Genomic DNA, 24,347 nt, shown 5'->3' with positions numbered 1-24,347 from the left:
GAAAATTCCTGCTCTGCCTGTTCGTTCCAGCACACACTGATGGGCTTACGTCCCTTCAGGAGGCCAGGGAGTTTGTCAGTAGGAACACCAATGTGTTCTCTGACCTTCCTGGATGTACTTCTGTCATCCGCCATGATGTTGTCACTGACCCCAGGTAAAAATACGGTTGAAACCATACAGGGTACCTGAGTCGCGGTGACAAACCATCTTGGAAGAAGTACAGCAGATGGAGGTCATTGAGGAATCAAAGTGTGAGTGGGCCAGTCCGATAGTCTTACTACCCAAGCCAGACGGTACGTTGCGGTTCTGTAACGATTTCCGCAAACTTAATGAGGTGTCCAAGTTTGATGCATATCCCATGTTCGCATCCTCCACCAAATGTGATTACTCACTCTTGCAGACAGGTGCGGTCGCAGTACAGAGGCAAAGAAGCAGTATTTTCAAATCAAAGTTCAGTGTTTTATTCACATTTGGCACACAGCAAAACAGTTTTTAAGTGCAGAACAAAGGAAAATGTAACAAAAGTCCACCTGTATTCCTTAGGTGTTGGTTCACACCTGAGTCCATGCCATGCAGCATTAGGAAAAGTCTTTTCCAGGCCTCCAGGCAGGCTGTTCACCAGTATCCAAGCTTTGGAGCAAACACAGGGAAGAACTCCACTCTCAGCTCTCTCTGTCAGTGTGAGCTGCAACTAGCAAATCCCCCTCAGCTAGGGAAGGTTGCCTTTAAGGCCAACAAAAAGGTGGCCTGGATTGTGGGGAATGACCCCCACCCTACACTTGGTCATTCCCAGTAAGCTGGAGTTCTTCTTTAATTCTTAAAAAATAGGCAGTACACATGGGTAATGAGTGAAAAGACATAGTCATAAATATAAGGCAAACAGCGCCATCTACTGCCCAGAGCAGCTTATAGTTTTGTAAACCCTTTTTCATATACCCTAATGCAGTGTTTTCCAAACAGTGTACCTCCAGCTGTTGCAAAATTACCGCTCCAAGGACATGCTGGCAGTTGTAGTTTTGCAACAGCTGAAGACATACTGTTTGAAAAAACACTGCCCTAATGGGTAATTCTGATTTAATAGAAGGCAATAATGCATTGATCAGGATCCTCTAAGACATAAAATAGTTACAATGAGTGTCTGGAGGACCTGTTCCGTCCTACTCTTCCCAGACAAGCCATTGACTTGAATGTTTACAGTGTAATACTTAGTTTCCCCTGTTGTGGCGCTGCAGTGAAATTAAACACTAACTGGCAGTTTTTCCCACAGATGACAACTGATCATTGTGTGTCTCAGCAGTGGACACTTTGTGGTCTTCTAAGGCCATGTTCATATGCTGGAAAATTTGAGGAATGTCGCCTGGAAAACATTCCGCAAATAGTGGGTGCCTGCAGAATATAGCAGTGCTAGGACCGCCCAGAAATGCGCCATCTCTATAGACAGCAATGCATTTCCAAGCGAATTCCGCCAAAATAATTGACATGTCAATTCTTTTGGTGGATACCAGAATAGGCATTTCCCTGGCAGATGTTTCCGCAGCGGAAGTTCCACCATATGCTTGGTGCAGCAGAATCCCATAGAAAGCAATAGAATTCTGCAGCATAATTTTGCAATTCTAAAAATTTCTGAGTAGAATTTTTTCACTGGATTCCGCTCGGAAATTCCATCGTGTGACCACGGCCATTTTATTTATTTTTATATATATTTTTATTAAACAATTTTCAATAAACAGTAAACATAACACAAAATTATACAGTGGAACAAGATGCATAAGAGCATAGGAAGAGAACACAGCATCACAGAGAATGTAAAAAGCGCATAAAGCTTCTTCACCAGTGACAAGTACCATTATCCCTATAATAACCCCCCCCTCCTCCCCCCAAACAGAAAGTAGAAAAGAACATAGTGTCTCAGCATCCATGAAAGTGCACTGAGGCATCCTAGAATAAAGTGATATCGGCCACCACACTGACATCTTCAAGTAAAAAATAAAATATGTGTCGTCGATGAGGAGACAGATTTATCACCCCCCCCCCCCCCCCTGACCCCCTACCATGTGAACAAGCAGAAAGTGCGACTCCTCACTGCAAGAGCATCACTGTATACCTGCGGGTGCTCCTTTGACTCCCAGAGGATCCGAACCAAGAGCCACAATGCTCAAAAGAAATGGTCAGCCTGTATTTAGTATTATGTATCCAGTAGTCTTAGCGCCCCTAGAGAACCTCTCAGAGATTCCACATTGTACCAGGTGGTGTATCTAAATGGTCGCACAATCTCAACGATTTCTTGAGAGTCAAAGTGAGTAACAATAAAGGATTTCCATTTTTGGAAAAAACGCTTAGTGCCAGTTTCTGAATGCCTCTCGGCATCCAAGCGGTCTACTAGAAACTATTTCAATTGGGTAATCAGCATAGGCAAATCTGGAGTGGTAGTATTTAACCATTTAGCAAATAGACAACGCACGGCAAATAAAAGAACTATGTGGACAAACCTAGGAAACCTCTCCTCCCCCTCCCCCTCCTCTCTCCAATGGGCGCCACTGGTGAAATAGGAGCGATTGCGGTGTAAAAGGGAACCGCACTTCCAATCATCCCATATGTACGATTGTATAAGACACCAGAATATTGCTGAGTGTGAGCACTCCCAGATCCCATGATAAAGATGAGAAGAGAAAGAAGGGGCACCCCCGAGTCTTCTCTTATCCAGACCTTTATTCAGTGGTTAACGGCAGCAGGGACGCCAGGCAGATCTTTATGCTAAGCCAGACCAGAGACCTGTCTCTGGTCCAGCTTAGCATAAAGATCTGCCTGGTGTCCCTGCTGCCGTTAACCAATGAATAAAGGTCTGGATAAGAGAAGACTCGTGGGTGCCCCTTCTTTCAATTCTCATCTTTGCCAATGATTGCTGCTTACACTTTTTGGGGGAGAGCACCACAGGACCTTCTTAGGACTGTATCCCCACCATAGCGCTGGTTATCCACATACCGATCATTCGTTGTGCTGCCTATTGGAACCGCTTGTGCCGGCCTCTCTTCCTTTCTGGTACAGCCAGATCCCATGATACAGGTTTGTAAGTGGGGTATTACATTTATGGCAATGAGTGATCCTATCCGGGAAGACGTTGAAGCCATATAGGGCAGCATGGGCGACTTGAAATATGTCTCCCTCCACCTTTCATTGATAACGTTTTTCCAAACAGCTGCCCACCCGCTCAACACTACATCAGTAATGTCTGTGTCCCCTGTCCATCTTTCCCATGTCCGGAATACATGTTTAGGATCAAGTTTTAGGAGACGGTTATGGAAGGCTAAATACAAATCAGAGATTGACCTTCTCTGGGGTTCATTTCCTATAATGTCATCTAAAATGTGATTCGGGGCTTCTTTCTACAGATTCCTCAATCTACTGTAGACAAACAGAAGGCATGTACCTGATTGGCATAGCCACAGAAACATACAAAGACAACCTGAGAGAGGGCAAGAACAAAAACAGAAAAATCCCCAGACAGACCCATCCCCAGAATAGAATAAGGGCGGATCTAAATTGGGTAAGGACTTTTTTCAGACATGTGGGCGGCTAGAACTTTTACCCCAGACCCCATGACATAAACCAACCAACTGGGCTTAAACAACAGGGGAATAATACATACGGAAAGAGAAGCCTCCAGGAGAATCCTATAGCAACTATAACTAGACAGGTACCTATAGGAAGGGGATGCCTCAGTGGAACACGGGGAAACTAATGACCGGAAGAGATTATCGAACCACCACCCTGTAACAACAAGAGGAGTACATAATTGGGCAGTCCTTCGAAGGAGCCGCCAAGGTGAGGTGTAACAAAACCTGTAACAAAGAGTAAAGACACTTGGCATTACATACAGTACAATGACTAATAAATGACAATAAACCCCTAAGGAACAGTGTAAAATGTTCCCCTGGGACAGTTAAAGAGGTGCTTCTTCGGTCAATAGGAATGGAAACTATGCAAGAGAGGCATATCCCCACATTAAAAAAATTAGGACAGTCACGTAGAGGATGCTCAGTCTGGAGCCAATAAACAGCTGCTCCTACTCCTGCTGCGTCTCCCCACCGACTTGCGCTGTTTCCTTGAGTCCACCGGAGATCTTGTGCAGCTGGTCCTGCGTCTGGAAGAATGATGAGGAGGGCCATCCCGGTCTCTGGGAGAAGGATAGTGACGTGATGAAGAGTGGGTGGCACGGACAGGTTCAAGAGCTCCGGTAAGGCTACCTCCGCTGCGGCCGGGGTCTGGTAAGAAGAAAAGGAGCCATCTGATCTGAAAACTTTAAATGTGGCTGGGTAGTGGAGTTGAAAGCGATGTTTGGCTTTGAACAGTTCTGAACAAATTTTACTATAGGCCCTCTGGCGTTTGGCAACCTCCGCTGAAAAGTCCTCAAAAAGCAATATTTTCTTGTTGCGGAAAGTGAGTGGGGAGGAGCGCTTCCTATAAGCCCTCAGGAGCTCCACTTTATCATTATAGTCCAGCAATTTGAGTATGATTTGCCGGGGGCGCAAATCCTCGCCCTGTCGAGCCTGGGAGGGGCCTGACTGAAGCCTTCCTACTCGATGTGCTCTCTCCACTCTGCATTTATGTGTAAGGACAAGAGTCTTGTAGGTCTGAAGGAGGGATAGATTCACTAATCACCACTATTCATAAATTGTTGCGGCGAGATATGGTTTCCAGATCCTCCAGCTTTTCACTGACATAACAGAGGTCTATTTCAGTTTGGCAAAGTCTGGTAGTAAGACCACTGCAACTTTAAAAGAGAGTAGAAAGAGTCCCTGGACACCCTCAGCAGCTCCTGAGTAATACTGTAGCCTACACAGTGTTGACCTAGCGCAATGATGGAGGCGGCTGCAGGGGTGTCACGTGGCGGTGCTGCACGGAGAAACTGCCCGTTCTTCTATGTAGCGTGGCAGGAGCATATTCTGGCAGATAGAGCAGCACCTTATTTCTCCTGGAGCTGCCTAATGAAGGGTAACCTGTCACAGCCCCTGGTGTCTGATCCCGCTGCGTACCTTCAAAAGCTCTGGCAGCAAGCGGGAGGTTCGCTGTGTCCTCTGCTGTGTCCCGCAGAGCAGAAGATGTCGTCCCCTGCTGTGAGGCCATGTGCGGCCACTGGAGCTCCGCGACTCCTGCTGCTGGCGGCGGAGAAGCTGCGTGCTTCCCACATTCTCCGAGGGCCCCGGAACCCCTGAGGGACTGGTGAGTGAGGAAGGACCCCTCTTGGTTGTCGGTACCGCCCGGGTACGAGGTCCGGGGTGCGGGAGCTCCTGCCTTGCGCTCCTCACATGCCCACGCCGGAACCGGGAGTGTCCAATGTTTTTTACAAAAACTAAGAAATACTTGTATCAAGAAGTTCTTCCACATTAAGCATGGCACGATTTGCCCATGGGCCAGATCTTTTCTTAAACCATTAACACAAAGTTCAAAGTAAAGAATTCCTTAGGATAGCATTGCATGTTGTAACATTAAAGGGGTCTGCCCACAAAGACACTCATCCCTTATAAGAAGGACAGTGGATAAATGTCTACTTGATGGGGTTTGACTGCTATGATCCCCACTTATCATGATAATGGGGGTCGCTTGCTCCCCTCTAGTTGACTGGAGCATTGGTCAGACTGGCACTCTAGATGAGTACAGTGCTCAGGTAGCTTCGTCAGACCCATAGAGTTGAATAAAGCGGCAGTGCACATTTCTGTCCAACACTATTAAACCAGGGGGGGGGGGGGGGACCCCCATTATTACAAGCAATATCATGATACATGCATTTTGTATTTTTATGATGAGCTGGGGTCGCAGTCGTCGGGCCCCCAAGGGTCCTCTCCTGCAGATAGGTGATGATTGTCTTTCTTGGACAAACCCCATTAAAATGTTAAACTATATACTTCGAAGTGTTCTGGCTTTGCCCAGTGAAGGTACGTTATAATACTCCAGCCCCTGGTTTATAGTACACGTGGCAATCTTTGGTTTGTCTGTGGTTGTTCGGTCAAGTAAACCAGGCCACAAAGTTTATGTGATCTTGTGAGGACACTTCATAGCTGCTATTGATCCTAAAAAAGTGATACCTCATGACACTGCCACATGGAGAGACCCAAGTTACTGCTTATTCTCCTCTATGGAGATTCCATGCCGATATGCATCACTTCATACACACTGTGATCTGTATTACTGATAGGGACCCTCATACCTTCATTCTTCACAATGCTTGAGCAAGTTCCCAAGAAACCAGCTTCTTTTCCTGTAATCGATAGAACCTGAATTCTAGATTTGATACAGTCTATAGGGTACACAGCCAGCCACAGTGCGATCCCTCCACATCCACCACTTATCATCAGGGCAACTGGACCTAGGATAGAAAGGACATATTACTAAATAGTATCCAGTTTGACTGGATTAGTATGTTTGACTGGATTGCTACAGTATCTAAAGTGTATGGCCAGCTTAACTCACAAACTGGGCCCTTCAACCAACATTTGTCTATAATGCCAGCCTGATAATGCATTAATGCAAATATTTAAATAATCATGCACTCTCTGGCAAACCAAGCATGCATGTATATGGAGTTGTATGGCAGGACAACTGTCGGCCTATGGCCAGCTTAAAGGCGCCAATACACATTAATACAAAAGTAGACTGAACTCAAGAGCTGCTGGCAGTCTAATATGTATGTGGGATCTTCCAACTTGAGCGGCATGATCCTTTTTTTCTGGCAAGCATAAGCCGCCACCAGAGCTGTATGGTGACAACTTACCTCCCCTTTCAGAACACATGAATGCTCTGCTGAGCTTAACATACAAATGTATCAGGAGACATAGTCATCAGCTGAACAAGTGTTCGGCTGCCAGATACTGCATGTGTGGTTACCTTAAAGGGGTACTCCGCTGAAAACATCTTATTCCCTAACCAAAGGATAGGGGATAAGATGTTAGATCGTGGGGGACCCTTTGGATGGGGGATAAGATGTTTCCAACGGAGTACCCCTTTAAGTCAGATATCTAAAGACACATTGCAGACAGTGGTAAGAACTTACTATATATTTATATTAATATATTGCCTCTATGATCATCAATAGAGAGGTCATCTGGGTTACTCTGATCTACAACTATATACTAACACCCAGGCATCTAACTTGAGACATAGTCCTTCCTAGGTATAATGATACCATGGGGTTGCTGGGCTGCAACATTAGTCTTCACTTATAGCAGTCACCTTCCCATGGTCCCAATAATCTTTTGTCGTACTCAGGTCTCCTCAGGTCTTAAAGGGGTACTCCGGTGGAAAAAAAATGTTTCTAATCAACTGGTGCCAAAAAGTTAAACAGATTTGTAAATTATAAATATAAAAATCTTAACCCTTCCAGTACTTATCAGCTGCTGTATGCTGCAGAGGAAGTTGTATAGTTCATTCCTGTCTGACCACAGTGCTCTCTGCTGACACCTCTGTCCATTTCAGATTTCAACTGTCTAGAAGTCAGGATCCGGGTACTGTGAGGATACTGGTGGTGGATCCTCTGTGTCAGTGGGGTGATGATGTGGGCCGTACCAGGGGAACGGAGTCTAAGGGGTTACTGGTATTCACCAGAGCCCGCCGCAAAGCAGGATGGACTTGCTGCGGCAGGTAACCCCCAGGTCGTTCCACCCGATAGCGACTCAACCCCGACTGACTGCTGAGATAGGCGCGGTACAAGGGATTAGGCAAGAGCAAGGTCGGACGTAGCAGAAGGTAAGGGCAGGCAGCAAGGGTCGTAGTCAGGGGCAACGGCAGGAGGTCTGGAACAGTGGCTTGGGACATACAAGGAACGCTTTCACTGGCACAATGGCAACAAGATCCAGCAATACAGGGAAGGGGAAGTGAAGTGATATAGAGCAGTGCACAGGTGATTTCACTAATTTGGGCCAGGCGCCAATCAGCGGCGCACTGACCCTTTAAATCGCAGAGAGCCGGCGCGCGCGCGCCCTAGGGAGCGGGGCCGCGCGCGCCGGGACTGTACAGACGGGGAACGGGTCTGGTAAGCAGGCTGGGATGCGAACCGCGAGCGGGCACATCCCGCATGGCGGATCGCATCCCTGCTAGGGACACTATCGCAGCGCTCCCGGTCAGCGGGTCTGACCGGGGCGCTGCGAGCAGGTAAACGCTGCGAGCGCTCCGGGGAGGAGCGGGGACCCGGAGCGCTCGGCGTAACACTAGAGCAGAAGAGGTTTGGTATGGGAATTTGTTCCTGCTCTGGACAGTTCCTGACATGGACAGAGGTGTCAGCAGAGAGCACTGTGGTCAGACAGAAAAGAAATTCAAAAAGAAAAGAACTTCCTCTGGAGTATACAGCAGCTGATAAGTACTGGAAGGATTAAGATTTTTTAAATAGAAGTAATTTACAAATCTGTTTTTTTTGCCACCAGTTGACTAGAAAGAATTTGTTTTCCGCCAGAGTACCCCTTTAAGTGTTGAAAAAAAAATAAGGCCCACCAGTAACTGCACATACTGTAGCTTAGCCAGGCCACTATGACACTTGAGCTTAGGAGAAAGACATGATTTTATAAGTAGCCATAAGCTAAGAGACAGGTATCAATTGTTTTATCTCCTTATCAACTATCTACCCATGTCTGCAGCTCTAAACATGATATACAGCCGAGAGATTCCATTTAATGGGACCTACTGCTCAGACACATTTATTAACATGTTGCAGTTTTCATGAAGGATATGTTCTAATTTTAATGTATGCATTTATATTTATAGCTCCTTGTAAATAAATGTCTTGTTTAGTGACAACTACCTGACACTTCATGTAACCAAGCCTTAATATGTGGCAGATGCCCAGCCTGGCTATATCCATGTAAGCCCCTACATATGACCTATATCCATGTAACCCCCCCCCCCCCCCTACATATGACCTATATCCATGTAACACCCACTACATATGACCTATATCCATGTAACCCCCTACATATGGCCTACTGTATATACATGTAAGCCCCTACATATAACATATATCCAGGTAACCCCTACATATGACCTATATCCATGTAACCCCTCCCCTACATATGGCCTACTGTATATCCAGATAAGCCCCTACATATAACATATATCCAGGTAACCCCTACATATGACCTATATCCATGTAACCCCCCCCCCCACTCCTACATATGGCCTACTGTATATCCAGGTAAGACCCTACATATAACATGTATCCAGGTAACCCCTACATATGACCTATATCCATGTAAGCCCCTACATATGACCTATATCCATGTAAGCCCCTACATATGACCTATATCCATGTAAAGGTAATCCCCTACATATAACCTATATCCAGATAACCCCCTACATATGACTTATATCCATGTAAGCCCCTACATATGACCTATATCCATGTAAAGGTAACCCTCTACATATGACCTATATCCATGTAAGCCCCTACATATGACTTATATCCATGTAAGCCCCTACATATGACCTATATCCATGTAAAGGTAATCCCCTACATATAACCTATATCCAGATAACCCCCTACATATGACCTATATCCAGATAACCCCCTACATATGACCTATATCCAGATAACCCCCTACATATGACCTATATCCATGTAAGCCCTTACACATGACCTATATCCATGTAAGCCCCTACACATGACCTATATCCATGTAAGCCCCTACATATGACCTATATCCATGTAAGCCCCTACATATGACCTATATCCATGTAAAGGTAACCCCCTACATATGACCTATATCCATGTAAGCCCCTACACATGACCTATATCCATGTAAGCCCCTACATATGACCTATATCCATGTAAGCCCCTACATATGACCTATATCCATGTAAAGGTAACCCCCTACATATGAACTATATCCATGTAAGCCCCTACACATGACCTATATCCATGTAAGCCCCTACACATGACCTATATCCATGTAAGCCCCTACATATGACCTATATCCATGTAAGCCCCTACATATGACCTATATCCATGTAAAGGTAACCCCCTACATATGACCTATATCCATGTAAGCCCCTACACATGACCTATATCCATGTAAGCCCCTACATATGACCTATATCCATGTAAGCCCCTACATATGACCTATATCCATGTAAGCCCCTACATATGACCTATATCCATGTAAGCCCCTACATATGACCTATATCCATGTAAGCCCCTACATATGACCTATATCCATGTAAGCCCCTACATATGACCTATATCCATGTAAGCCCCTACATATGACCTATATCCATGTAAGCCCCTACACATGACCTATATCCATGTAAGCCCCTACATATGACCTATATCCATGTAAGCCCCTACATATGACCTATATCCATGTAAGCCCCTACATATGACCTATATACATGTAAGCCCCTACATATGACCTATATCCATGTAAGCCCCTACATATGACCTATATCCATGTAAGCCCCTACACATGACCTATATCCATGTAAGCCCCTACATATGACCTATATCCATGTAAGCCCCTACATATGACCTATATCCATGTAAGCCCCTACATATGACCTATATCCATGTAAAGGTAACCCCCTACATATGACCTATATCCATGTAAGCCCCTACACATGACCTATATCCATGTAAGCCCCTACATATGACCTATATCCATGTAAGCCCCTACATATGACCTATATCCATGTAAGCCCCTACATATGACCTATATCCATGTAAGCCCCTACATATGACCTATATCCATGTAAGCCCCTACATATGACCTATATCCATGTAAGCCCCTACATATGACCTATATCCATGTAAGCCCCTACATATGACCTATATCCATGTAAGCCCCTACACATGACCTATATCCATGTAAGCCCCTACATATGACCTATATCCATGTAAGCCCCTACATATGACCTATATCCATGTAAGCCCCTACATATGACCTATATCCATGTAAGCCCCTACATATGACCTATATCCATGTAAGCCCCTACATATGACCTATATCCATGTAAGCCCCTACACATGACCTATATCCATGTAAGCCCCTACACATGACCTGTACTTACCAAGCTCATCCTTTGACTTTAAGCCTGAAGCAAAGAACGATCTGCTCAACTCATAGCCACCAAAGAACAAGAAATATCCCGGCATTTCTCTGCAGATTGTGCTTGTCAGACCTTGATAGAAGCCCAGGGGCCCATCACTTTGTACAATGCCTTTCACCACTGACCACACTGTACTGACACAAGGAGACACATTACATGCAAGATGGAAAAAAAGCCTTCACACCAAAAAGCTAATACGCACTATTTGGCAGTGAGAGTAAGGTTACTTATTAGCACATATTATACATACAAGGCTCTTAAAGTCCAGAGAGCAGATATCACAGTCACACAACAGAACAACAAGGCATGAACGTTCTCATTGAGTGCCTACCTTAGGGCCCTATTACATGTAGCTATTATCAGCTGAACAGGCCGATATCGCCATATGTAATAGGGCCAGCGATCAGCCAAAAATCGAGCCAATGCTTGTATGACAGCTGATCACAAACTGCTGGAAAATCCTTGTTCGTCAGCTGCACACATCTCCGTGTAATATGGGATGTGCAGCCAATGAATAACCGCAGTAAAGGGCTGCACAAGCAGTTTAGTGTTCATGTGGTCCACTCCACACAGTGGCCAAGCCTTTAGAGAGGCTCAATAAACAAGTGCTGATCTACATAATTTCTCCCATTTCCAGATAGTTTAGAGTCATGTCTGACAGTCTGCTTATGAGGGATACACTGATTAAAGGGGTACTCCACTGCACCAGTGTCTGAAAATGTAGCTCCAAACACTGGGTGCGGGCTGCGAGGGTCGTGACATCACACTCCCTCAATGCAAGTCTATGGGAGGGGACCCCTTTAACAATCACAGTCATTTCAATGGAATTTGGGAAGTATTGCTTTCCTAGCATATATCTCAGGTTACTCAGTGGCACTAACCTGAAGTCTGAGAATAGAAAAGGAACTCAAGACACATTTGTATATCACTCTAAGGAGAAATGTTTTACATAGTGATGGTTTAGACACATAAAAAGCCACCTATGGTTCTGATCTGTGGCAGGTCACCTACATTAGAATAACTGATTTATCTAGTCCTAGCAATACACTCATTGACAAAATAAATACCAAACCAAGAAGGAAGTCTTGGAATTGAATAAAATGTTATATAACAATGTAATGATGATATCTGCCTGAGACGTATCTGCATGCAAACCTTTGCTGTAATCTGACATCTATATGTATCTTTAGTATCCTGTATTAACTTCCAACTTACTTTTGTCCATGTGCTATCCTGCCCGACACCTGCAGCTCATGCATGGCCTGGAGTCGACATTTCACCAGCTCTGTTGGGCACAGAACCATGGCAGCAAAAACACTGGCAAATGACCCTGCTGCCGCATTCTGGAGATCACTGTAAACAATCACATGGAGAAGATCATTTAAAGAGTACCTGTCATCAAACCTTATTTTCTATATCAACTCAGATTATATTCCCTAACTACTCCTAACACCCCTCATGATCTCAATTTTTTTTCCAAGCTTTAAAAAGCTCTGTATCATACCTTTCCCCTTGCTCACATTGTGAGAGCTCCCGGCAGGAGAGAGTGGGTGTTCCCCAGCAAGCGCAATGATGTCACTAAAGCCTGTGAGAGCTGTACCTCGCCACTTCCTGAGTTTAGTCTCCTGCCAGGCCCGGGAGGAGACCAAACTAACTGTTTGACTTGCGCAGGGAACAGAACAGAGCCACCTAGTGGCCGTTTTTTCAATCACATTAAAAACATGTAAAGGTTGAGAATTTTAGAAAAAAAGAAAACAAGCAACACTGAAATAACAGCAGCACAACAAAAAATAACAATGTCAATAAACAAATCTTTATTAAACACAAACAACCTCCTGCAGACACTACAAAATATTGCACTATTGAGGGAAGAAAAACAGAAACAATTAAAATTGGCTCATTAGGAGCCGGAGCACAATCCTAGGGAGGAGCCATGAGCACCGTCCTATTAATATATTAACCAGTGATCTACTCCATACAGAAAATACATATATAAATATATAGGCACAGATAGGAACAAGACTATACAGGGAATAAATAATGGTAAAGTGCTGATAAACAATCAACAAAAAATTGCCACAATCCCATCATTGATACTTGCAATCATAAGAAATGCGTTGGAAGCAAGCGTCCCAGACTGGATGGAGAAGCTGAATTAGATATGGTACAGGACAAGGACGGGGCCACAGAGGACTCCACGAGTTCCGTCGCTACCAAGGCGACTTCCTCAGGGGTGTTGTGCTACAACTTATCCCTCCATGTTTTATATACCTGTGATAATTAAAGATACCTTGCAGATGGGAGACATAGAACGCCATTGATCGCGGTATACTGTGATCACTTTCGGTCCATGTTATGACCTAACTTCTGGCACCAGCTGTTCGAATGCACTGTGCATGCGCATATATGCGTGTATATGCGCATGCACTGTGTGCACATGATTAATGGTATGCATACAGCGCACACGAAGTGCATGTAAACTGCCCATCACATCCTGACACCAGCTTTTCCTATGCGCATGCGCACCCTGTATCTGTTGGAGCGCATGTGAGCCGGCATTAAAATATTAATCTCCTGCAAACACATAGGCTCCATAGGTAAATTCTAACAGCAGCATATAAATAAGTAATTAGATTATTATAACGGGGTATGACAAATAATTACCTAGTTGTTATCACAGCGTATAAGTAAGTTATAGTGCCGGCACATCTAAAAGAATTCTTGATAAAAGAAGCCGACAAGGGCAGTAATGTGGTCCTGTGGCCAGTTGAGTTATACATGAAGGAAGCTATGAGGCAACTGAATAATCAGAAATATTGCCAACGACTGCCTTCCAATCCCATGGATTACTTTCAGAAAAAATACTTGCATATACTGGATGCAGCACAAGAATTTGGGATAATCAGTAAAAAAAGAACATGAATTTCTGAAGGTATGAGAACCCCGCACAGCGACCTTTTACATGCTGCTCAAGGTCCACAAGAATATCATTGACCCGCCGGGACAACCCATCATATCGGGAATTGGTAGTATGTGCAAAAAAGCTAGCACATTTATTGATTTTTCATTGCAGCCCCTGATTGTATCTTTACCATCATATATTTGGGACTCAATGCACCTAATACTAATGACACAGGAAATGATATTGCCGAAAAACGTGCTATTGGTAACGTGTGACGTTGAGTCACTGGACTCTTACATTGCCCACAAAGATGGCGTCCAAGTGGTGACTTACTTCCTAGAGAAACAGGGGAGGGGGGATGCTGACTTTGACTCATTTTTCATTAAACTCCTGGATTTTGTTCTTGGCAACAACTTTTTTTACTTTTTTGGACAATTTTATTTACAAGTTTCTGGTATGGCGATGGGTGTAACAATCTGTTTTTGGGGTGGTGGGAGGGGGTGCACATGTATCCATCGCTATATTTTACACATGTTTTACACTGGTTCAGATTTATAGATGACATTTTCTTTTTGTAGCAGGGGCCTGACGAGGAATGTCTTGAATTTATTTCCTCCCTGAACAATAACAATCTCAACATTTTCCTAACAACTAATATTTCTTCAATTTCAGTGGAGTTCTTGGATCTACAACGAGTATAGCCAAGGGACATTTGGAAATTAACTATATCGCAAGACAATGGGAACCAATAGTCTTCTCCATTTCTCTTCTTTCCATCCTCTCATACACTACAAGGCACAACGACAGGACGATTGCTCCAAGTGAAACAGAACTGTAGCAACAATCATGATTTTAGACAACAATCTAGTGACCTCACCAAGAGGTTCAGAGAAGGAGGTTATCCAAAAAGAACCATTCCCCAAGCCTTCCAGAGAGCAAAGACATCAGATCGAAAATCCCTACTAGCACCGGTTCCCGTAAAAGCATCAGACGATGAGATTTGTCTCCACATACAAAAATCAATGGGGTCATGTATGATATATATTAGAACAAAATTGGAACATCTTACTGTCAGATGCAAGAATATGGGCTGTGGCCCCAGAGAAACCAGCTTTGGTACCAAGACGGGGCCCCAACCTAAGGGACTTGTTGACCAAAAGTCACTTTCAGAAGCCAATGCGACGTACTGGAGCGGGCATAAGGCATGCAGGATCCTTTCCTTGTGGAAACTTTACTGTGTGCCAGTATATGATACCAACTCGTACTTTTGTAAATCCTGCAGATAACAGAGAATACAAACTAAGGAGATACATGAACTGTAAGAGTACACAAATCATTTACGCCATTGTATGTCCATGTAAGAAAGTTTATGTGGGCCAGATGGGGCAACAATTGAGGAAACGGCTGCAGAAACACAATTCAACTATTGCATTTCTGAGACGGGATAAAAGTTATGGAAAAGTGCTTACTTCCGTTGCTGGACACTTTTTGGATTATCATCATGGGCGCCCCAACAGCTTGCAAGTTATTGGCCTTGAACGGATCCTTGAAGGAAAACTGTCAGCTTTCTCCCCCCCCCCCCCCGCACTAACCAGTGGCACTGGCTGGTAGTGCGAGGGACGCTGATCAGCATCCCCCGCACTACCAGCCAGTACTGCTGGTTAGTGAGTGAGGGGGGAGTTTTAAAGGAGTTTTCCTTTAATAATATTAGGGGAGGACCTACCACGAATCGCCTTTTACAAGTAGAATCCAGATGGATTTATTATTATTGGAGTTGGGAACGGTCTCACCTGATGGATTGAATGAAGATCTTTTGTTTTCAGGATTTTTGTTTATTGTATGTTTTTATTTATCTATATCTTAACAGGAAGATGATAAGGCCATTGTGGCTGTGTTATTCATCGATACAAGGCTGGACTTCAGTGATCATTGATCTGAATGCTTTCACAGGTAAGTAGTGGTTTTAGTGTTAGTTTTAGGGGGGTTGCTGTGACACAGTGTAGCTACGCACGTGTGCGTGTATGTAGGTGCACGTGTGCACTGCAGTTCCTGCCTGTGCATATGTGTACATATGCATAGATACATATACCCTTCACTCACATATAGATTCATCACACTCACCTTCATTTACATAGTTATCTCATATAGTCATCTACTTTATTTACACATGGTCATGCACTCATTTAGTCACTTTTCACATATTAATCATATTCCAATACACTATTCACGACTTAATTTATTAAAGCCACTTAATATTTACTTAACTACTTTACATAATCACCACTGTAATCACAAATGCATATTCAGTCACTCATAATTTCATATATGCATTTTAGAAAACGGAAAAAGAACAAAAAAAGGGGCGGTCTCTCGTGTGATATCGCCATAAAAAAGGGAAAGGGGACCCACCACCTCACCTAATGTGTTGTACCAACCTGCTGGGAGGGTGCAACAGTGCAAGCCCAACACTGTTGGGAGGTATGGGTGGAGAACGGAGGATGTAGTATGCAGCTCTATCTTCCCTATCCGTTTCCTCTAGGGTACGGAATAATGGAGGAAGAATAGGTACATAAAAGTGGGGAATTTGTAGAGCGCTCCTGCTAGCAAAGGACGGACTCAAGATGCCACGGTTGCACAGGACGATTTCTTGGAATTTTAAGTTAGATGCGTCCTGAGGTGCCGACTATGCATGAGTGGCTTACTTATATATGCATTTTGGATCACATATGCAGTCACCATTCACATACAGTTTTATTATATCTTGATTTATCATATTCATTCTCTTATGTAGTCACTACACATGATTATTTATGCACTCATATATGTTATGGTATCAAATTCATCAGTACATAGTATAGCCTATTATGTATATTTAATTATCTATCAACATGAGAGTATACATAGATATTACTTTATTATTATAATTACATTACCAGTACTTAGTACACTTAGCACTCACTTCACTACAATAGTCACTTTTTGTAACACGGGTGGATAACGTGGATTCAGTATCCCTGGGTTCCATTCTTGTTGCCTTCTTGTCTAAACACACCTTCTACCTCTATTTGGTCAGATGGATCAGCCCATACCAATACTCATATGTGACCGTTCTCTGTATTTGGGTGATTGAAGTACATTTTCGACGTATGTTTGGGGTCATTGTCCTGCTGGAAGACCCAAGATCTCGGACGCAAACCCAGCTTTCTGACACTAAGCTATACAGTGCGACCCAAAATCCATTGGTAATCCTCAGATTTCATGATGCCTTGCACACATTTAACCCCTTAACGACGCAGGACGTATATTTACGTCCTGCGCCGGCTCCCGCGATATGAAGCGGGATCGCACCGCGATCCCGCATCATATCGCGTCGGTCCCGGCGCTCGTCAACGACCGGGACCCGCTGCTAATACCACACATCGCCGATCGCGGCGATGTGCGGTATTAACCCTTTAGAAGCGGTGGTCAAAGCTGACCGCCGCTTCTAAAGCGAAAGTGACCCGGCTGCTCAGTCGGGCTGTTCGGGACCGCCGCGGTGAAATCGTGGCGTCCCAAACAGCTGACCGGACACCGGGAGGGCCCTTACCTGCCTCCTTGGTGTCCGATCGGCGAATGACTGCTCCGTGCCTGAGATCCAGGCAGGAGCAGTCAAGAGCCGATAACACTAATCACAGGCGTGTGAATACATGCCTGTGATCTGTGTAAAAGATCAGTGTGTGCAGAGTTATAGGTCCCTATGGGACCTATAACACTGCAAAAAATTTTTTTAAAAAAGTGTTAATAAAGGTCATTTACCCCTTCCCTAATAAAAGTTTGAATCACCCCCCTTTTCCCATAAAAAAAATAAAACAGTGTAAAAAAAAATAAAAATAAACATATGTGGTATCGCCGCGTGCGTAAATGTCCGAACTATAAAAATATATCATTAATTAAACCGCACGGTCAATGACGTATGCGCAAAAAAATTCAAAAGTCCAAAAAAGCGTATTTTGGTCACTTTTTATACCATTAAAAAATGAATAAAAAGTGATCAAAAAGTCCGATCAAAACAAAAATCATACCGATAAAAACTTCAGATCACGGCGCAAAAAATGAGTCCTCATATCGCCCTGTACGTGGAAAAATAAAAAAGTTATAGGGGTCAGAATATGGCATTTTTAAACGTATAAATTTTCCTGCATGTAGTTATGATTTTTTCCAGAAGTGCGACAAAATCAAACCTATATAAGTAGGGGATCATTTTAACCGTATGGACCTACAGAATAATGATAAGGTGTAATTTTTACCGAAATATGCACTGCGTAGAAACGGAAGCCCCTAAAAGTTACAAAATAGCGTTTTTTCTTCGATTTTGTCGCACAATAATTTTTTTCGCCGTGCATTTTTGGGTAAAATGACTAAAGTCACTGCAAAGTAGAATTGGCGACGCAAAAAATAAGCCATAATATGGATTTTTAGGTGGAAAATTGAAAGGGTTATGATTTTTAAAAAGCAAGGAGGAAAAAACGAAAGTGCAAAAACGGAAAAACCCTGAGTCCTTAAGGGGTTAAGGCACCCAATGCCAGAGGCAGCAAAATAACCCCAAAACATAATTGAACCTCCACCATATTTCACTGTAGGTACTGTGTTCTTTTCTTTGTAGGCCTCATTCCATTTTCGGTAAACAGTAGAATGATGTGCTTTACCAAAAAGCTCTATCCTGGTCTCATCTGTCCACAAGATGTTTTCCCAGAAGGATTTTGCTTACTCAAGTTCATTTTGTCAAAATGTAGTCTTGCTTTTTTATGTCTCTGTCAGCAGTGGGGTCCTCCTGGGTCTCCTGCCATAGCGTTTCATTTCATTTAAATATCGACGGATAGTTTGCACTGACACTGATGCTCCCTGAGCCTGCAGGACAGCTTGAATATCTTTGGAACTTGTTGCTTATCCACCATCCGGACTATCCTGCGTTGACACCTTTCAACAATTTTTCTCTTCCGTCCACGCCCAGGGAGATTAGCTACAGTGCCATGGGTTGCAAACTTCTTGACAATGTTGTGCACTGTGGACAAAGGCAAATCTAGATCTCTAGAGATGGACTTGTAACCTTGAGATTGTTGATATTTTTCCACAATTTTGGTTCTCAAGTCCTCAGATAGTCCTCTTCTCCTCTTTCTGTTGTCCATGCTTAGCTTGGCACACACAGACACAATGCAAAGACTAGGTGAACTTCTCTCCTTTTTATCTGCTTTCAGGTGTGATTTTTATATTTCCCACAACTGTTACTGGCCCCAAGTGAGTTTAAAGGAGCATCACATGCTTGAAACAATCTTATTTTTCCACAATTTTGAAAGGGTGCTAATAATTTTGTCCAGCCCATTTTTGGAGTTTGGTGTGATATTATGTCCAATTTGCTTTTATTCCTCCCTTTTTTGGTTTAGTTACAATACACACAAAGAGAATAAACGTGTATAGCAAAACATAGTTAAATAGTTAGTACGGTTGAAAAAAGACATACGTCCATCAAGTTCAACCAGGGAATTGAAGGGTAGGGGTGTGGCGCGATATTGGGGAAGGGATGGGATTTTATATTTCTTCATAAGCATTAATGTTATTTTGTTCCAGGAATGTATCTAACCCTGTTTTAAAGCTGTTAATTTTTCCTGCTGTGACCAGTTCCTGAGGTAGACTGTTCCATAAGTTCACAGTTCTTATGGTAAAGAAGGCGTGTCGCCCCTTTAGACTAAACTTTTTCTTCTCCAGACGGAGGGAGTGCCCCCTCGTCCTTTGGGGGGGTTTAACCTGTAACAGTTTTTCTCCATATTTTTGTATGGGCCATTTATATACTTATATACATTTATCATATCCCCCCTTAAACGTCTCTTCTCAAGACTAAACAATTGTAACTCCTTTAATCGCTCCTCATAGCTAAGATGTTCCATGCCCCATATTAGTTTAGTCGCGCGTCTCTGCACCCTTTCCAGCTCCGCAGTGTCCCTTTTATGTACAGGCGATCAAAACTGAACAGCATATTCCAGGTGAGGCCGTACCAATGCTTTATAAAGGGGGAGTATTATGTCCCTGTCCCTTGAGTCCATGCCTCTTTTGATACATGACAATATCCTGCCGGCTTTGGAAGCAGCAGCCTGACATTGCATGCTATTCTGTAGTCTGTGATCTACAAGTACACCCAGATCCTTCTCTACCAGTGACTCTGACAGTTTAATCCCCCCTAAGACATACGATGCTGCAGGTTATTAGTACCCAGATGCATAACTTTACATTTATCCACATTGAACCTCATTTGCCAAGTGGATGCCCAGACACTTAGTCTATCCAAGTCATCTTGTAACCTATACACATCCTCTATAGACTGTACTGTGCTACAAAGCTTGGTGTCGTCTGCAAAGATGGAAACAGCTGTTAATACCATCCTCTATATCATTGATAAATAAATTAAACAGCAGCGGGCCCAGTACTGAACCTTGGGGTACACCACTAATTACCGGGGACCAATCAGAGTACGAATCATTGACCACCACTCTCTGGGTACGATCCATGAGCCAGTGTTCAATCCAGCTACAAACTAAAATTTCCAAACCCAAAGACCTTAACTTACCTGTCAGACGTCTATGAGGGACAGTATCAAACGCTTTAGCAAAATCCAGAAACACTATATCCACAGCCATTCCTCTGTCAAGGCTTCTACTCACCTCTTCATAAAAGCAAATTAGATTGGTTTGACAATTTCTATCCTTAGTAAACCCATGCTGGCTATCACTTATAATACAATTATCCCCTATGTATTCCTGTATGTAATCCCGTATAAGTCCTTCAAACAATTTACCCACAATGCACGTTAAACTTACCGGTCTATAGTTTCCTGGGGAAGACCTAGAGCCCTTTTTGAAGATTGGCACCACATTCGCCTTGCGCCAGTCCCTTGGCACAATACCAGACACCAGAGAATCTCTAAATATCATGAACAGGGGTACAGATATTACTGAACTTACCTCTCTAAGAACTCTTGGGTGCAATCCATCTGGCCCTGGAGATTTGCTTACATTTACTTTACCTAACTTACCTTGTACCATCTCTACATTAAGCCAGTTCAGTACATTATATGATGTGTTACCAGCACTGACCTGTCCAATGTCAGCTCCTTTTTCCATAGTATATACAGAACTAAAGAACCCATTCAGTAGCTCCGCCTTCTCTTTATCGCCTGTGACAACCTCCATTATCATTATTAAGGGGTCCTACATGCTCTGTCCTTGTTTTTTTTTTGCATTTATATATCTAAAAAAATATTTAGTTTTGCTTTCTTTGGCCACCTGTCTCTCATTTAGAATTTTTGCTGTTTTTATGACATTTTTACAGATTTTATTAAGCTCCTTGTACTGTTTAAATGTTATATCTGACCCATCAGATTTGAATTTTTTGAAGGCTATTTTTTGTTGTTTATTGCTCTTTTAACATCATTTGTCAGCCATATAGGATTTAGTTTTAATCGTTAATATTTGTTCCCCTTTGGCATATATTTAGCTGTATAGTTATTTAGAGTTGATTTAAAGATGTCCCATTTACCTTCTGTATCAGTATTTGACAACACCTCCCCCCAGTCTATGTTCTGTATTGCAATCCTTTTCTGTGAGAAATACTGCATTTTCTTGAAAAATTTCAGGGGTGCCAACGTTAATGTCCATGACTGTAAATATTTTATCTTTGCATATTTTTTTAGAAGTGATTTTTTTTTGTATACTATAATACATATATATATATATATATATATATAAATACGTATTCCTGGAGACACTACTGTTGTGATTGTGTGTGATGTATACCTTGCAGATGGTGAACATTATATTTTATATCTAACTAGCTGAGTAACCGGCGCTGCCCGGTTTTTCCTACCTTATCCTTGGGGGGGGGGGGGGGGGGGGGGAAGCAACAAAGGAGGAAGCTTTTGTCCTCATATCCTGTCCTCAAATCCTGACCCCCATATCCCCTCCTCATATCCCAACCCCAAATCCCCTCATATTCAGACCTCATAGCCTGCCCTCATATTTTGTACTTCATATCTCGACCTCATATGCCATTCTCATATCACGTCCCCATATCCCGACCTCATATCCCCACCTCATATCTCGACCTTATTCCCCATATCCCGTCCTCATATCTAGACCTCATATTCCGTCCTCATATGCTGTCCTCATATCCTGTCCTCATATCCTGACCTCATATCCATCCTCATATGCTGTCCTCATATCCCGTTCATATGTCCCATCCTCATATCCTGTCCTCAGGTGTGACTAATTTGTGATGAAGATATTGTAAGCTGAAAATAAAAGGGGACATGGCTTTGTGGGACTGGGCGTGGAAAAAGACCGATGCACAAAAAGGGTAGAAAATAAAGGGGGTGTGGCTTAAACATTGGGCGTGTCTTTGTGAGATGGGGTGTGGCTTGCAAGCCGGACTGACACATTCACCAGGAGATGCAGTGCGGAGCTTGTGGAGCTTGCATGGGACTTGAAACAAAAACCCATCTTTTATATAAGGGTGTAGGTAAGATTTAATTTAACTATCATATATTTTTATTTGACATATAAGTAATATGTGTGCCAGGTGTTGAAATATCTCCAGCCATACGGAAGTTATGTGGGAACATACATTTCCCATAGATTTGCATGGGACTTTAAACAAAAACCCTGACCTTCACAAATGGGGCTAGTTAAGGGTTGAATTAACTATCCTATATTTTAAGTGGACATATAAATAACATTTGACCAAGTATTCTCAAAATATCTCCAGCCGTTTGGAAGTTATGCAGTAACATATATTTCCCATTGACTTGCATGGGACTTTAAACAAAAACCCCGACCCTGGCAAATGGGGTGGTAAGGGTTAAATTACCTATCCTATGTTTGTTGATGACATATAAGTAACATGTGTGCCAAGTTTCATGTTCATATCTTTTGGACGTGATGCTGGAACACACACATACACACATTGGCCCTCATTTACTAAAGGCTTCTTGACTGTTTTTATCGTTTTCTGCACCTAAAAGCGAGTGTGCGACCAAATGTGCGCCCAAAATTTACATTGCAAAACCAATAGTTTTGCAAACACTCAGAGTATTTTTTTGAACCGAGAAAATGGGCGTGTTTTTGTTAAAAGGGGCATGGTCCCAACAAAATGCTAAAAACACTCCGAGTTAGTTGGAAAACACTAAATTGTGTGAATTGTGTTTTCTGAAAAACCGACAGCGAAGAGGATGTGTAAAAACTACCAAAAGCAAGTGATTTAGGAAAAGGTTAACGTGGTGGGGAGTACTTAAACTATTTTCTTCTTCTTTTTTTTTTTCCATTGTTTTACAGTTCTACACAAGGATTTTTAGAATATGCAATGCATTTTAAACTTTAAAATATGCCTTTAATTGCATATATATATATATATATATATATATATATATATTATTTTTTTGGGTGTGCGTGGGGGGTTAAACTCCTATATTAGATGGTCTAAGTCCATTGAATTTTTTTAGTTCTATTTTGTTGCTTAATTCCCGTTAAATCTGGCTTGTTTGGTTTGGCACATGCTATTGATGAGTATGTGCAACACATTTTCCCGTGTGACCTGTGCGACAGAAAATGAACCGACACGTGCAACGCATTAGTAAATCAACTCCCAGAAAAAGAGGAGTGAAATCTAAAACACTCCAGAAAGAACACTTGGATTTTAGTAAATCAAGGCCATTGAGTTTTATACCCTATTTGTTTGCAAATTATGGTGGAAAATAAGTATTTGGTCACCTACAAGATGTCCAAGATTTCTGTCTCTCACAGACCTGTAACTTCTTCTTTAAGACTCTCCTCTGTTCTCCACTCGTTACCTGTATTAATGGCACCTGTTTGAACTTGTTATCAGTATAAAAGACACCTGTCCACAACCTCAAACAGTCACACTCCAAACTCCACTAAGTCCAAAACCAAAGAGCTGTCGAAGGACACCAGAAACAAAATTGTAGACCTGCACCTGGCTGGGAAGACTGAATCTGCAATAGGCAAGCAGCTTGGTGTGAGGAAATCAACTGTGGGAGCAATTATTAGAAAATGGAAGACATATAAGACCACTGATAATCTCCCTTGATCTGGGGCTCCACGCAAGATCTTACCCCATGATGTCAAAATCATCACAAGAACGGTGAGCAAAAATCCCAGAACCACACAGGGGGACCTAGTGAATGACCTGCAGAGAGCTGGGACCAAAGTAACAAAGGCTACCATCAGTAACACACTATGCCGCCAGGGACTCAAATCATGCAGTTCAAGACATGTCCCCCAGCTTAAGCCAGTACATGTCCGGGCCCATCTGAAGTTTG

At 43.0% G+C, this 24,347-nt stretch overlaps 1 protein-coding gene across 6 annotated transcripts in view; it reads right to left on the bottom strand.

Annotated features, from left to right (window-relative positions):
* Positions 1 to 24,347, bottom strand: part of LOC130358578 (mitochondrial ornithine transporter 1-like) — a 42,014-nt gene that overhangs the window by 4,109 nt on the left and 13,558 nt on the right. For all 6 annotated transcript variants that reach the window (XM_056562005.1, XM_056562009.1, XM_056562008.1 and 3 more), the window contains exons 4-6: positions 12,301 to 12,438; positions 11,047 to 11,219; positions 6,206 to 6,364 (exon numbers count right to left, since the gene is read on the bottom strand). In XM_056562005.1, the coding sequence (XP_056417980.1) occupies positions 6,206 to 6,364; positions 11,047 to 11,219; positions 12,301 to 12,438 (470 nt within the window). The remainder of the gene's footprint in view (positions 1 to 6,205; positions 6,365 to 11,046; positions 11,220 to 12,300; positions 12,439 to 24,347) is intronic.

The sequence above is a fragment of the Hyla sarda genome, chromosome 2 (genome assembly GCF_029499605.1).
Source record: "Hyla sarda isolate aHylSar1 chromosome 2, aHylSar1.hap1, whole genome shotgun sequence".
Taxonomy (NCBI): Eukaryota; Metazoa; Chordata; class Amphibia; order Anura; family Hylidae; genus Hyla; species Hyla sarda.
The sequence above is the reverse complement of the archived record's forward strand: the minus strand, read 5'-3'. Positions and strand labels throughout refer to the sequence as shown.